The sequence below is a fragment of the Strix aluco genome, chromosome 25 (assembly GCF_031877795.1).
Source record: "Strix aluco isolate bStrAlu1 chromosome 25, bStrAlu1.hap1, whole genome shotgun sequence".
NCBI lineage: Eukaryota > Metazoa > Chordata > Aves > Strigiformes > Strigidae > Strix > Strix aluco.
Window position 1 is genome coordinate 2,712,588 of NC_133955.1, and position 15,755 is coordinate 2,728,342.

The following is a 15,755-nucleotide window of genomic DNA, read 5'->3' on the forward strand; positions in this document are numbered from 1 at the left end:
AGACTAGCTCAGTAGCTTCAACCACTTGCAAGGAGACTGCAGAATTTATTTAAGAAATAAAAATAGGATTTCCTGGTTCCTATAAATTCTCTTCAGCCTGCCAGATTCAGTCACCTGCCAGTTCCTGCAGACTCAGGAAAGCACTAAGCTTTTGGAGAGAAGGGGTACTGTGGGTGCCACCAATCCAGGAGCCGCACACTGTGCACGGGGTCCAGCACGACCTGCACTCCTTGGTCAAGGCGAGGTTTCTTGCCGTTGCGAACTGGGGCGTCCTGGAACACCAGGCGCACGCGATGATGCCTCATGTCTGTGCTCACATTGATGGTGAACTGCAAGAAAAGAGACCAGGAGGTGCTTCAGAAAATCAAAGTGATGAATAAATAGTTACTAACACTACACTTTTAGTTATTTTTTTGGAATTCTTCTAAATTGTACAAGTCTAAGGTATCTCAGGTGCTGGCAGTTACACGCTGAATCTACAGCGCTGGATTGAAACCCCTTCTCTCTGGCCGACAACCCCAAATACTAATGCCTGAAGTGAACCTGAAAGCAAGTGGCTGTCAGAGGAAGTCTGGAACTCACCGCCCTACTCTTAAACGAAGGCAGACTGAACCTCTCTTGGGCACAGGCTGCTTCTGAAACCCCGACAGCCACACGTGCTGCCCCACACTTTAGCACTGCTCTTGCCTAAGCACACCTGCGCCACTGCTGCCTGGAGCCAAGTTTGTGAAAGGTGGGTCAAAAGCTGCTCCTTCCGCCAACCACTGGCAGTCAGGGACCGTATACACACTGAAAGAGTCTGCTCATATAGGTGTTTGCTCTCAGAATTTATTGCTGTAAAGTAAGGAGATATTTTCTGGAGGAGGGAAGACCACCTCTTCTCCTGCATCCCTACCTCTTGTACCCTGCCAGCGTATTGACAACTAATCTGCCCCCAGATGCTGCAAAACCACAGCTGCTCGCAGATTCTCTACGTCATCTGTATTTGCTGCACCAAATAGGGAAGAGCTGATGGAAATGCAGAAGCTGAACTGAGATCCTCAGCACTTCCTCTGATCATTAACCTTAAGATTCCCGGAACTGGTTTGTGGATGAGGCGGTGTAATTTACACAACATCAAAGAGATGTCCTCCTCATCTCCTTACAGAAACTGCACAAGCAAAGTCTGCCCAGCAGATTTCTGAAACACTTACCAAGGTGAATGTCATACCCATGACTATTGGCACGAATATGAAGTTAAAGGTGGTGATCTGCAGAAGACAGCAATCCTGATCCGGATTTGTATGGACTTCTTCATACTGAATCGGTGGCTGAAGACCTTTGCAACACTTGCTCTTAAATCTGGGAGACTGGAAAGAAAAAGAGAGACTTATTTAGCTAAGCAGGAACCTCTGATGAGAGTGTGGCTGCTTCTCACCGGTGCTGACTAGCAGGTTCTCGCTGCATTCCCACGTGCTTGGGCAGAGCACTACACAAGCAACAAAAAGCCATCACTCGGGACAGGCAACCGGCGGGACCGTTTCTTCAGAGGGGAAAGCTGCAGAATTCCCAAGGTTGCCTGAAACTACTTGTTTCTCCTCAGACCCATTACTGGAGGTTTTCACTGGCAACGCTGGCTTTTTTCATTTCTCTGGGAAATCTTTCTAATGGTAAAACAAGAAGTTTCAGATTTTGGTCTACGTTTTGACCACTAAAGTCTCATAATCCAGTTTTTGGTAGTAACCAGTAGCGATGACCCAAAGATGAGATTATCTGGAGTAACAAATGATCTACATCTTACAGTGGAGAAAGGATTCCAAATGAGGAAATAAAAATGTAGGATTCTAAATGTCTTGGTGATACAGACTGAAAACTGAGTGTAGTTTCAGAATTGCTTTATCAAGGGAGTCAGAGTTTCCACTTATTGTCTGAAAGCATAAAAAGTTTCCATCTTCCTTTCTACCATCCAGAAAAATCATTACTGCTTCAAAAAAGTCACAGTCATTCTGGTTCTTCTTTCATACCTGCTTTTTGAACTTGAAGTTGAATTCCCACATTGCTTCTTGTCTGTTCCCTTCAATCTTTTTGCACCAGAAAAGCAGACACTGAGGTGGGGAAAAAGAAACACAAGATTATGAAACCCTTAGAGGCACCACTTTAAATAAATTTTAGCAGAGCATAAAGGCTTCCAATTACAAACACAATTATATAGGAGCAGTTAGGAGCCATTTATTCAAATTAATTATGTTCAAAGAACACACTCAGCAGTTTAAATCTCCCAGTTTCAAGTTGGCCAACTTGTCATGCAACTGATGACACAACATGTAGCTACTGACGTGCTAAACAGGAAAACACCGTTGCACAATTTGTGCCTTTCAACAGGCAGAGCTGAGCGGTACAGATTAATCCATTTCCCCCACCCACCAAGAACTCCCACCAGACTGGACTGCAAACAAGATTAAAGCGAGGAACAACTGAAAACAGAATGAGGATCGAGAAGGAGAATCCAGAGGGAAATGCTAAGGCCAGTACATGAGCTATGAGGTGACAGATGAGAAAATTCCTAAGCCACTGTGGTGTCAAAAGAAGGTCTTGACATCACTAGGCACCCACTGTCATACTTCAGAGTATAAAAATATTGCCAGGATAGCATGGTCTGATCAACCTACTGTCCCTTTTTAAAAGAAAATGAGAAAAGGGCCTCAAACAGCATCAGAGATACCCAGCACTGCCATACACCAGGACATACACCAGGAGTCCTCCAGTTTAATCCAGCTATCACTGTGTGGTCCACAGGATCCATCCCAGCATGCAGCACTCGCTCTAGAGCAGGAGTCTCAACAGAACTCCTGTATTAAACTGAGTAGGAGGGAAATTCACTGCCTGCCAGGGAGTAGAACCAACCAGCCTTCAACAGCCGAGAAGAGAATCCAGCAAGTCAGCCCAGCCATCACTGAAAGTGTTTCCACACCACAGGTGCCAGCCCACCACAGCTGGTCTTATCTTTTAACAGTGTCAGCAGGAAAAGGAAGAACAATATGGGTAAAGACAACTCCCCATGACCCACACAGAGTCTCTCCCATGCCAAGAGAAGGCCTGACTTGTTTGAAAGGCGACGCACAGATTTAATTTCATTCCAGGATAGCGTGACCCCAAATGAGACAAAGCCAGAGCCAGCCTCCACCATGGGGGCTCCATAATTAGAGACTACAGGTGATACGAGACCCTTTACTTCAACTCTGAGTCATGTCCATATACAAGAGTCCTTAAAGGACCTTTATCTCAACAATCTTCATGAGGCGAACAACAAAGCTACGTGGAGTCAAGCTCAGAAACACGCGTCAAGTAACCTCCACCTGGGAGGAGGTGGCCCTCAGTTTTTTCCAATAAAAATGTTCTTCAGATCTTTTTTTTAACTCAGGCAAGCAGCAGATGCTGCTGAGTTTAACTCCACCATCAGTGGCATTTGTAGTTCACCTGCAGAGACAGCCTGGTCTAGCAGCTTGTTTGGTCATGGCAAGTAGTGAAGCACAAAATGGTCAGTACCTCCTAAGGGGCAGAGGATGTCGTCCACGGGTCAGCCGTCCTGCCCTTCAGACGCGCCGTACGGCCTGCCGCTCCACCAAAAATAATGGGGGTGTCTTTAAAGGGCAAACACTTCTGCTGACACCATAACGGCTCCAGTGTCCCACACAAGCTAGGCTAGGGAAAGAAAAAAGGAAATTAAAGAGGAAAAGCTAGATTTGATAACACCCGGGTCTGGGGTCTCCTCTTGCCACATGCAGTTTATGGAGGCATTTGCCGTTAGTTTCAACGACCCGTAAAGGTATAACCAAAGCCCATGAAAGCAAAAACGTGAGGAGGCCATGTCTGATCCTCCTCCGTACCCGCTGCGCCGAGGCATTTCTGTGCACAGTAACACAGGTGGAGCTCAGAGTCTTGCAATGCAGTAGTACAGCAAGACCAGACTCGGGATGGCTCTCGTATGCTCCAAGGGGTTAGGTCAAACCTCTACTGTTCTAACAAAGCCTCGTCACCATTTAATTTCCTTTTTTAAAAGCTGAATCATAAAAGACTGCACTTCAAGAATCTTCCTCAAACTGTTAGTACAGTAGAAGCACTAGTAGTGGGCACCAAAGCCGTTATGATGTCAACATGAATGCTTCCAAAATGCCGACCCTGCCAGCACCACCTCAGGGTTTCCAGCTCTTACAGCCACGCTACCAGATCCGAGCAGGGGTAGGAAGTTGGACTCAGAAAGACTATGGTTAGGTTGGAATTTCCTAGAAATGCTTTGCTTTTTGTTTTTTAAGAAAGATGATATCCAAACTGGGTATTCAGGAAGAGAATGAAGAGCTCTGGATGAAGAGATAAGACTACACACAGAACCGTGCGCTCTCCTCCTGCTCTGCAGCACCACCTGCCTGTGTTACTGCTAGATGCTCCCTAAGTGGAATGCCATTTTTTTCCAGTATCCATCCAGGCAGAGGAAGAAAGGAGGGATGTCACACACAGATAGATGAGGTTGTTCTATCTTGCATGGAAAAGAAAGTACAACTCTTGAACCAAACCCACTTCAGTTTGGCTCCAAAAACCTCATTTAACAGGTTTTTGACTTTGGATTTGGAGGGTGGAGAATTCACATTGTTGCTTAAGCTGCTCACAGAGTATCAGCCAGTTGCAAGTTAAAACCAAACAAGAGACACAGAGGCATTTCCGAGTTAATGCTCAACAGCAATTAAAGAGGAATGGATATGCAAGTGCTCCAAGCTGGGATAGCAAAGGGAACTGCCTGCCCACACCAGAGACAAACCCTTTACAGCCCAACACAACTGCAGCCCCAGTCCCAAAGCAGACATTGGCTCTGCACATTTGCCATGCTCACAACCTCACTGCCCTCCCTCGCCCAGACACCAAAGACGATGGATGACCTACAGGAACGTAGTATGAAATGACTCCCTTTCAGAGGTTATCAGTGTCACTTCTGATCTCTCCAGATGCCTGCTACGGAGAAAAGATGTATTCTGGCAGTGTCAGAATAAAGCAGAAGATATAAAAGCTGATCCTACTGCAACCTCCTTTCAGCAACAGGTTTTCAACAGAGGAGGGAGAGCTGCAAACATCCCTAGCAGTTCTGACATTCAGTGAAGCAAGTGCCTTTTTGTTGATTACCAAGATGTTGTGGTAGGACTTAGGCAGAAGTTACCCAGAAGAGTAACTAAAATCCTCTGCAGCAGCAACTGTACAAGTAACCAGTGTACCTTTAAAAATCACTATTGGAGTTAGCAGTCACCCTACACCCAAGCTTCACTGGTGACCATCTAAACATCATCTATTCTTCTTCTAGAGAGAGAACAAAAAACCAGAAGGAGCAACATCTCAGACATATCCAACTTCCTTAGTGATTCCACTTACTCTGGAATTTTTTAAAGTGCTGGGAGTACTGTCTGGAATAGCTGGATTCCTGGAGACTCGAGACGCGAAAGGCTCGTACATGTGGTACAGCGACCGGATGACACATGCCCGGAGACAGTGCAGCTTCTCCATGGACTCTGGCCGCAAGCGGAGAGGCAGGTACGCGTCCAGACTGTAGTGCCTGCAAAACCAACCACAAACCCAACACATGCTGAAGGGTCAGAATGCCAGAGACGCACAGAACAGAGCAATGAAGAGATCAGTGTTGAGAGAAAAGCGAACATCTCATTGCCCAGAGGACCTCCTGTCAGCTCCGAGTGCTTCACGGGTGCTGTGCTGCCCCACGTGAAACCACGTGACAGTCTCAAAGACTGCACCTGCCTCAGCCAGGTTTCCAGCGCACACAGAAGCATATCAGGCTACAATTTCCCAACAATTCCTTGCAGACAGCTTGCCCTGAGAGACCAGATGGTATTTCAGCTGCAGGATGCACAAAGGCCTGCAGATTCCTGCAGGTTCTCAAGGACTCACGTTAGCCAAGCTTGACTGCATGCTTGCAGACAACAGCCTGAGCCCAAGGGTGATTCTTTGATCAGATGCCAAAGGAGGCTTTGCTAGGGAACTCCACACTAAAAAGCAAGGGCGAGGATGAGCGTGGCTGCTATCTGCTCTGTACTCCTGCTGCTTGTGCCTCCTGGCCAACAGATAGAGAAACGTAAAGAAAATATTCTGTCCTGAAGGAAAGTCCAAGTGACACGCACCAGGACAGAAGGATTTGTTTCAAATTTTGACCACCTCTTTGCTCTTTTTTTTAAATTTATAACTCACCTCTGCCTCCAAGACAGCTCAAAAATGCTTTAGTTTCTCTTGGGCCACCCTAATTACAGGAAGGTGGCCATGATCAAAGCTTGAGGCAGGGCATGTTTACCTGTCTTTCAGTAAGGTCATGGCACTGACCCTGTTGTAAGCACTTTGGGTGCTTTACGCACAAAGCAGACTGCTACAAACAGGAGTGTGTAGGCCTGGCAAGCAGAAAAGCACACGATGCTTTGAGATTTTATACAGAGCATATGGGAATATGCCACAGATCCACTTCCAGATCCAAAGCAGATGCAATATGCCACAACCCCTTGCTAAACAAGGCCCACACCACCATGTCAACATACAAACATTTGAGGTCCCTAGCCTACAGGAATTACTCCCTTATTTACAGCTCTGCAGAGAGCTGGTCACTGCTGAATAGTTTAAAAATTCTCTAGAGCCTCACCTTCTGTAGAGTCTGGTCCAAAAGGCAGCAGTGCAAGTAACAGTCCAGGCTTTCTTACAAATCAAAGAAAACCGGACAATGTCTTCAGGGCGGATGTAGGAAGCCAACAACAGCCAGATATCAATGGGGTATTCTTCTCCGCCACCCCCATCAGGATTTTCTAAATGCAATGAAGGTATGTTAGTGTAGTAAATAACTTCTTTATCAAGTCACATCTAGAGGCATGTGCTTTACTACTGGTAGCACAGGGCAGGAAGCTGAAATATGTATATATATATATGTACACAGTCAGCCAAACAAGCCCAAGGTAGTACAACCTCATTATCACTGCCACCATCTGCGCAACCATCACGCTTTCCCTTAGCTGGATATATGCCACCATTAATCCCTGCTGCACTGTTTGCACAAGTATGCAAAGTGGCAGATTCAAAGAATAATTCAGGCTGAAAAGGTTCTCTGGAGGTCTCTAGTCCAAAGAGCCCAGCTCAAAGCAGGGGCTGAATTAGATAATTTTGTTCAGGATCTCGTCCATTCAAGTTCTAACCGTATCCAAGGATGGAAATCCCACAGCTTTTCCAGACCCTGTTTCAACACTTGACCCCTTCACACCTAAAATATAACATGAAAGTGGAGAAATAAAAATTGGATGGCAAATACAGAGGTAACTTCATGTAAAGGAGGGCCAAGCTCATGCATTTTTATCAGAACTGCTGATTTAACAGGTCATCAAAAAATGCTTTACATTAGACATCCCTGAACATTAAGACACTGCCAAGCTTGTCAATTCTTTGTTCGAATTGTCACAACATTTTTGTAGGAGCTTTGCTAGGGAGGGCAAGCAATTCTCTTCTGCAACTGGATAATCAGCTGCTTTTCTTAAATCTGTCATTTCATTAAAGCTTCTTGGATGGGAAACTCAGTGCAATTCAGATGAACAGAATGGCCTGTTCCTCCTCTCAGAGGTGTCAGAACTGCTCAGCCAGAACTGAAGGTTCAGAAACTCAGAATCACAGAATCAACTAGGTTGGAAAGGACCTTGAAGATCATCTCCTTTCACTCCTGCAGTGTTTTTAAGTTAACACCACATGTTTTTTTCCACAGACATTGTTCCAACTTTAACAGGAAAAACACTTTTTAAGAACACAAAGAGCTAAACAATACCGAGCACTAGGAACATTAAGGAAAAGAAAACATACAACTTGTGCACAGTGCTAACAGAAAAAAACTGCCATGAGGTTTGTGAACAAGTGGCATAAAGGTGTGTAAGAACTTGAGGGTGCCAGATCTAATCCTGAGACAGCAGGTCAATAACAGAGGGCAGTACTTTATCCTCACGTGATAATTGCTACATCCATTGCCAAAGAAAGCTCTGGATTTGATCACTTCCCTACACCACTACAGATTTATGGCAGGCACACCCACAATGGGCTGTAACATCCACTTTGCTGTTTCAGCTCTGACTCAAGAAACCATCAAACTACACAACTGCCAAACTGCAGAGTGTAGCCAGAAGCATCACTGATCTATTATCATTTTTTCTTCCCTAAATATGTAGCAGAAATAAGTAAGCCAAGGTTGTGGTAGAACAGAATACTGTCCTTCCAGACTCATAACTCCCATAACTCTAGCCACTCAGATGTTCTTGTTTTCCCGGGATTCTGAAGGATGTCTTAAGAGATTAAACTCTTACCCCAGAGGAGTGCTGTGCACCTTAAGTCCATGGTGGATGTTGATATGTTACATAAATTAGTATCAGCATTCATAAAGTTAAGTTTTTCTTAAGTTGGAGAAACCAAGTTAAAATTTGTTTCTCAGCCTGAAAGCAACCTGTTATCAGAAACTCCTGAACGATTCCACAGCACAGCAGAGCAGTTTGCTCCTTACACTGTGTTGCAAATTGCTTTCTATAGAGTTGCACAAAGTGTAAATGCTGAAGGATACATCTCCCTGGAATTAACTTACTATGATGCCACTAGGGCCAAATTCACTTGCTTGCTGGAAAAAGAGCCCTCTAAACTCATTTGTAACAACCCGCAGCCTTGGAAACACCCTGAAGACAGAGCTTGGATTTTGCCAGCAAATGCGTCACGGACAGCAGCGTTGGGTTTTTTTCCCCCAAAGCAAACCCCGCTTTCACCAACGTGTGTTCAATGAAGTAACACGTCCAGTGGCAAAGTTTCACAACTCTTTCAAAGAGCAGCATTCATTTCCCAAGGTTGAGAGAAGTTTATTGAAAGAAAGCAATGAACGCTCAGGCTTTGCTTTCACGCCCAGGGTTCTTTGTGCAAAGACAACACCTCTGTCGAGTCCCAGCAGGTTTAAAAGTGATTTAACCCTTGGCGTTTCTTTGCACACGTACAAGCTGCAGAAGGCCCCGAAGAGCCCCGTGACTAGCCTGTAAATAGCAAATGTCACACAGGCAGAAGATGCACAAGCAGCCCACGCAGAGGCCCCACAAAGAGGCTGGCAACCATACCTTTGTGCCTTTTGCTTTTCTTTTTTCTAGATGCAGTTCGCCCGTTGATGCTTTCCTTTGTATCCATTTCATCGCTGCTGTCACAAGACTCTCCCGACATGGAGAGAACTTCCTCAGCAGGAACACAAGAAGCTTCCAAACCACAGAGGGATTTAACTAGAATGACAAGCAACGACACAGTAAGCAGACCAGCAGAGAGAAAAAGGTGATCCAAGTTCAGGAGACACTTCAGTGGAGCCACTGCCCCAGCCACTGCTAAGAATGTTAACTGCATTAGCTTTCTGGCGAGTGACACAAGCAAGTAAATCCTGGGCCAGAGGATTACCTTGTCAGAGAAAGATTAGCAAGGCTGAGCGAATTGGAAACATAATTATTCAGCTTCTTGTTTTAAAGAATGAACAATGAGGATGATTACCAGCACATTACGCAGATGATCCCATTGGTTTAGCTGAAGCTGTTTACAATTCTGAATAAAACAGTATAGACAGGCTCTTTTTCTACAGCGCTAACAGGTTCCCCGGCATACCAGAGCTTCCCTGCATGACCACCGTTCAGCCTCTACAGCGCCAGCACCTACTCTGGAATTGTTCTGTGAACACAGAGAAGATACACTCCCTTCTCAGCAGGATAAAGAGAGATCCCGTGGCTGACGACACACAACCCATCAGCGATATAACTCAGTGCCAAGCATACAGGAGCTCCACTTATCCTAGAATTTAGTGGAGGGAAAGAGTCTGGCCTAATGAGGAAAACAGCAGGTCCGGACGGTTGGGTTTGGGGCTTTTTTGCTGCCTCTGGGAGATGTTTAGACACATCCCTGTCAGGAAATATTATTTTTAGAACTTGGTCTGTAAACCAGGAAGTCCTTAGGGCAGAAAAATCCACATGTGATGGAAGGATTGACAGTTTTGAAAAAGAAAGGTGCAGTCCTACATTACAGCTGCATGAGGCGCTGTCATAAACAGACCAGCATTGTAACAGCATTACAAGCACTTTGCACATAGTCTGTAAAATTCATTCAAGAAAGCTTAATTTCAACTTAATGCGCTGGGTGAAGAAAAGGACTTCTACCAAGAGGCACCTGACCACGCCAGAGGAGGCTTACACTGCTCAAGCTTTTCTAACCTGGCACAAACTGAAGCCCAGGGAGGTTTTATACATCACAGGTACAGCCCCCAGAGCCACTGGAGAGCAAGACATGCTACTTGAATTAAAGGGATAAAGTAGCAGGAAGAAGGAAAGAAAAAAAAAAAAAAGAAAAAGAGATCAGGAACTGACCATAAGTAAATTCAGGCAAGAGATGTTCTCATTTCTAACCACAAAACAAGGTTTTGAAATGGTAAGACAGCAGATGAAAGGACAGTCTTAAGATAAACCTTGACTGTACCCACTGACTAGAGATACTTTCAGTGCTTTGCTAAACCAGTTCTACCTCGCTTTGCACAATTTACTCTGTAAACTGTATGACATGACAGTGGCATCCCTCACTGTCAAATCGTACTGCCCTCTCTACATGACCTTTTACAGGCAAAGAGAAATAGATGGGCACCATGAATGGCAGTAAGTTGTGACATCAAATACAGCCCAGCAAGAAAGGACTGAATTGACAGAGACTCAGAGATGGGTTTAGAAAAAGAAACGGCCACACTCTGCAAAGGAAAGATCAACATCTGAGTCGACTGAATCACACTGCATTGCAATCTTGCAGAGGCACCCTCTCCATCTCACAGCCGTAATCCCACCTCATCCCTGGGGGTTAGGATGGGGAGGAAAAAAGGTCAGGAAAATTCCACTTGGTGTTTGCTTCCCCCCACCCGTGAAGCTCTCCGCTTGCTGGCAGTCACAGGCAGCGTGATGTTTACTTGGAGCTGAGAGACAGGAGGTGAGCGAGGCCAAAGGCTGAAGCTCCCTGGGCAGAGGCTGCTGTCCCCACCCGTGGCACAGGCTGCGCCAGATAAGGCTGCAGCACATGTCATGACTGCACCAGATAAGGCTGTAGCACAGCCCTGGGGCTGGGGAGGAGAGAACCCCAGGATCCCCCCATAAGGAGGGAAAGTCCCTGTGATCCTGCACTGCAAAGACCTGAGAAAGGGGTGGGCAGGGAACTGCTGTGACCTGGGCTCATCTAGACCGCCTGGAGGTGAGCCAGAAACAGAGCAGGATTTTAGGAGAGGGTTTAGGCTGGACAAAGCAGGTGATGCTGGATGCAAGGACTCGGGGTGGGGCAGGGAGAAAGAAAAGACAACAGTTTGCCAGGTATGATGCTGGAGTGCAGTACTTTGAGGCAGTGCCTCGAAGAAGAATATAAAAGGGTGAACAGGAGAGGGAATGGGGACCCCCCAGCCTATTACAAAGGAGGCAACAAAAGAGGGAGGTGCCCTGATCTTAAAATCTTAAGAAGTAGCAGCTTAAAAGAACATTCACCACCACCACTGCCCGAAACAGCTACCACCTAACAGGCACTCATGCAAAGAACATGTATTTTCGTTAAACGTGTAAGATTTCAGCAACATAAGGAGAGTTTTCCTACATGAAGCTTTCAGTTGTCACTGTCAATGTAGTAACATTCACCTCCAACATGTGTGACCAGCTATGTCTAAGAGTGGAGGCCTAATCATTAACATTTCTCAAACAGGGTGTGTTAGTTCAGATTGCTCCCAGCACCTAAAACCAAGGAGGAAGTAGATAACAAAATATTGCAATACCTTTCCAGGAAACTGCTTGTTTATACAGTTCACCAAGGAAACAGCAAAACTCTTAAAGTTTGCAGTACAGGGAGGAACATGTTTGCCAGAACTATCATAAGTTTATCCCCACTGCAAAGAATTTTACCTAATGAAGTTGTCTACAGTTTTATATGACGTAATAAAGACTCCAATCATGTTATTTTCTGCTTCAAGCAGGAGATCACACCCAATAGTTAATGGAAAGAAGCCTTCCATTTCAGGCACTAACAAAGACTCAGCAATTCTTACTGGACTTGCAACAGGCTTTCTGCAAAACCTCCTAAAATCCTAAAAACCTGATTCTGCCGAGGAACACAGACTCCTTTTCAGGCACCAAACGAGACAGATTTTCTCAGGCCACAAAAGGGGAGTTTCCCACATCACACAAAGGCTAGCAAAAAAGGGAGGCAGCCTAGGGAAGGCAGGCTCCCCAGTGTAGACTCACCTTCCTGCTGAACTGCATTGGCCACAGCTTTTTTCACCCGTCCAGATTTCACGACAGCTGGGTCTGAGTTAGCATAATCTGCCACCGTCACTGCAGAAGTCAGGAGACAGGGCATCAGTGGGATTATGGATTATAGGGGAGGGGATAGAAGGTTTAGGAGCCATGGTCCCTCAAAGGGACACTCCCCACAGGATCTGAGGCTCGAGCTGGAGATGCACAAGCAGGTGAAGGAGCCCCAGCAGAGAGATGCAGGCCAGGAGTCCCCAGCAGGCCTGTACCCAGCCCACCACACTCAAGGGATCCACCCCCCTGCCCAGCTCAGCCCAGCTCTCCCCTATCCCTCCGCCTCAATCAACACCAAACCCCACAGGCCCCCTCACACGCAGCCTAACCCAAGCCTGGCTGATCCTCTAGGCCCAGGCTCCTCCTTCACAGACCACGACGGCTCATTCCTAACTCCCACATCAGGCCAGGTCCCCCCACTCCCGCTGGAGGCAGCTCCCTCCCTCCACAAGCGCGAGCGGGCCCGGCTCACGGCCCGGGGGAGCCCGGACCGTCCCCATCTCTCCTCACCCAGGCTAAACCCAGGCCCCTCAACCCCGCGGGCGAGGCCACTTCGCCCCTCAGGCCCCAATCCAAGCCCAGGCCCAGCCCAGGCCGCCTTCCCACAGTGGGGCCGGGCCCCGGCCTGGTCCCGCTCCCCCCAGGCCCTGCTCCAGGCCCGGCCCTCACCGCGCTCGGAGCACACATCGTCGGCCCGGAACTTGAGGCGTTTGCGGGCGCCCCTCTTGGGCATGGCGGCGGCGTCGGGGCGGCCGCGCGGGGCCATGTCCCGCCCGGGCCGCAGCGGGGCCGCGGGGACAGCGGGGACAGCGCCGCCCCCGCCCGCCCCGCGCGAGACCGTGACGTCACCCGGCCGCGACCCTACCGGCGCGCAGCGCTGACGTCACGGCGGGGGAGATGGGCCGCTGTGTGTGCTGCCAGAACCCCCAGTCCTCTCAGTAAGAACAGCCCCTGTGATAGTCACCCCGAGCCAGCCTCACCAGTCCTCCCAGTAACGATTCCCCCTTCCAGTAATGAGGGTCTCTGAGGTCGTTGCCCCCTCACAGTAATGAGGGCACTTGAAGGGATTTCCTCCTCCCCCCTCCAGTGCTCCCAGTAATGAGGGTCTCTGAGGTAATTGCCGCCCAGTCTCCCCAGTTACAAAGGCCTCTAGGGTAGCTAGCTCCCAGTGCTGCCAGTAATGAGGGCCTCAGAGGTAACTGGGTCCCCAGTCCTCCCAGTGACAGGGACCTCTGAGCTAATTGACTGCCCCCCCGAGGGCTCCTGGGGGGATTTCCCCCCCCTCCCAGTCCTGCCAGTAACAAGGGCTCCTGGGTTGATTGTGCCCCTGCTCCCAGTCCTCCCAGTCACGAGGACCTCTAAGGTACTTGCACCACCCCCAGTCCTCCCAGTAATGAGGGTTTCTGAGGCAATTGTCCCTCCCAGTAATGACTGTCTTGTGTCCATAGCGCCCTTGAGCACTTCCCCAGTGCCGATGCCTGTGTGATCCCCCTCCTGCTCCCCCCCACTCTCCCTCAAGTCCCAGGATCTGGCCATGCCCCCAACCCCAGGTGTCTCCCCCCATCCTGGGGTGCCCCGGCTGAACCCCCATCACCACCCTGCAAACTACCACCGACCAGTGCCTGGGCGCGCAGCCTGCACCACTGGCTCCCAGTGCCCACCCCACGCCTCTGTGGTGGGCGACACCTCGCCTGTGGGTGTGGTGATGGGTGGTCACCAGCTGTAAACTGTATTTACTGTTTCTTTTAGGGCTAAATTTGGTGCTCGGTGCTTGTCAAAGAAGTGATGCCACCTCATGGGGGAGGAATTGCTTAAAGAGGATCTGCAGAGGGAAAACAGGAATGGCAGCCCAGAGTCTGATGGTGATTTCGGGCCCTGTGCCCCCCTGAATGCTTGTGCCATACAGAAACGGGGATTTGGGTGCTGCCAAGAACAGAAGCTGATAGCGAGTCCTGATGAGTCCTGGGGGTGTCTGAATTGGGAGGCTGGTGGGGTCCTGCTCCCTTCCTTTGGGATTTACAGAACAGCAGAAGAGCACAAGCCCTGTGCCACTCGCTCTCCCTTGACAGGCACCGAACAGCCCCCAGTGTGCTGCATTTTCCGCCTGTGCTGCTTTACTACAAGACCACAGGAGATGATTCGGCTCTTGGGAGGCCAGGGCCACAGTGAGATGCTTTCAGGGCCATGGCTTCAGCTCTCGCTCCTCCCCGGGGTGAGGTAACACACTGGGTACAGAGAAATCCAAATTTCTTCTTTCAAGCATGGCCAGGAGTTAACGGCATCTATAACTTACATTCCTGACTGTATTTCTTTCTCTCAGCATTTCTTAAAATACATTAAGAGTATTTTATCAGCAAAGAACATATCTGATGGTTGAGAAGACTTTTGATCATCCCAGACAGGAAAGGACACTCCTTGACAGAAATGCTATTTCTAATTAATCTGTTTTTAAAACAATTGATACGAATTAAGGGGAATATCAGTTAATACAACCAGATTCTGGCACTGGTGGCTTTACCCACCTCTTCCATACCTGAAAATGTTTTCCTTGGACTACGCTATTCATCGTCGTTATTTGAGAACTGTATCACAGTATTATTTTTAAAAAGTAGACGTTGTCTTGGCTTGGAAAACTCTGGCACGTTGAAAACGGATGAAATTTTACCAGGATGCAACAAACACAACATGAAGGCAGTTGTTTCCGAGACGGGCTGGCGTTCGGATCCAGCACACTTACTCCTCCAGCAGGTTGGGGGCATTTATGTGAGACCTCCCCAAAGTCCTCCAGCAAAAGTGCTGAGGAATGAGCTCAACGTCCCTGATAAAACCCGGTGAGCTGAAGGAGCTGGTGCTGCTCTCTGATGATCCCAGTGATCCCGCTCGTTCCCAGCTGCATCTCTGAGAAGAGCTCCTGGGTGAGGCCGCCTGAGGATGCTGATGGCTGTGCAAGGGTAAGAGCAACATCTTGTGGTTTCAGGGCCCCAGATTAATTGATTATTTGCTAATGACACCTCCCTGTGCTGGGCAGGGTGCTGGGGTGGGTTCGTCCTTTGGCTGCTCCCACTGCAGTTCATGGACGGTCTCTGTGTCAAACCCCATTTGAGGGTGCAAGAGACTCTCCCCAGGGAGGGAGCCAAGGGCGATGGTACATCCACCACCACCGAAATCAGGAGGGACAATGTGCCCCGTCACCCCACGACTCAGAGCTGGGCCTCGGCAGGGCGAGGAGAGAGACATGGCAGAGCATGGGGCTCACCCCCTGGCCCCATCTTTGCTCCCCACATGGTGCGGTCTCTGCCCCACAGCCCAGGGCTACTCCTGCCTCCCTCCCTCTAGGGCTGGATGAGGCCCCCGGGAGAGTCCTACCCCCATGGGGGCTAATAA

The 15,755-nt window shown here is 48.4% G+C and overlaps 2 protein-coding genes across 2 annotated transcripts in view; one reads left to right on the forward strand and one right to left on the reverse strand.

Moving 5' to 3' along the window:
• Nucleotides 1–12: 12 nt before the first annotated feature.
• On the reverse strand, nucleotides 13–13,194 carry TMEM183A (transmembrane protein 183A). The gene is made up of 8 exons (XM_074850618.1): nucleotides 13,041–13,194; nucleotides 12,309–12,398; nucleotides 9,138–9,293; nucleotides 6,662–6,821; nucleotides 5,395–5,575; nucleotides 2,004–2,084; nucleotides 1,194–1,349; nucleotides 13–329 (listed from the first exon to the last, which is right to left on the reverse strand). Exons 1-8 carry the CDS (start codon nucleotides 13,135–13,137, stop codon nucleotides 144–146), a joined length of 1,107 nt encoding a protein of 368 aa, XP_074706719.1. The 5' UTR covers nucleotides 13,138–13,194; the 3' UTR covers nucleotides 13–143.
• Nucleotides 13,195–15,082: 1,888 nt separating this feature from the next.
• The window catches only part of PPFIA4 (PTPRF interacting protein alpha 4), a 59,034-nt gene continuing 58,361 nt past the window's right edge, over nucleotides 15,083–15,755 (forward strand). The window contains exon 1 of the mRNA XM_074850599.1: nucleotides 15,083–15,322. The gene's annotated coding sequence lies outside the window, so the exon portion shown is untranslated. The remainder of the gene's footprint in view (nucleotides 15,323–15,755) is intronic.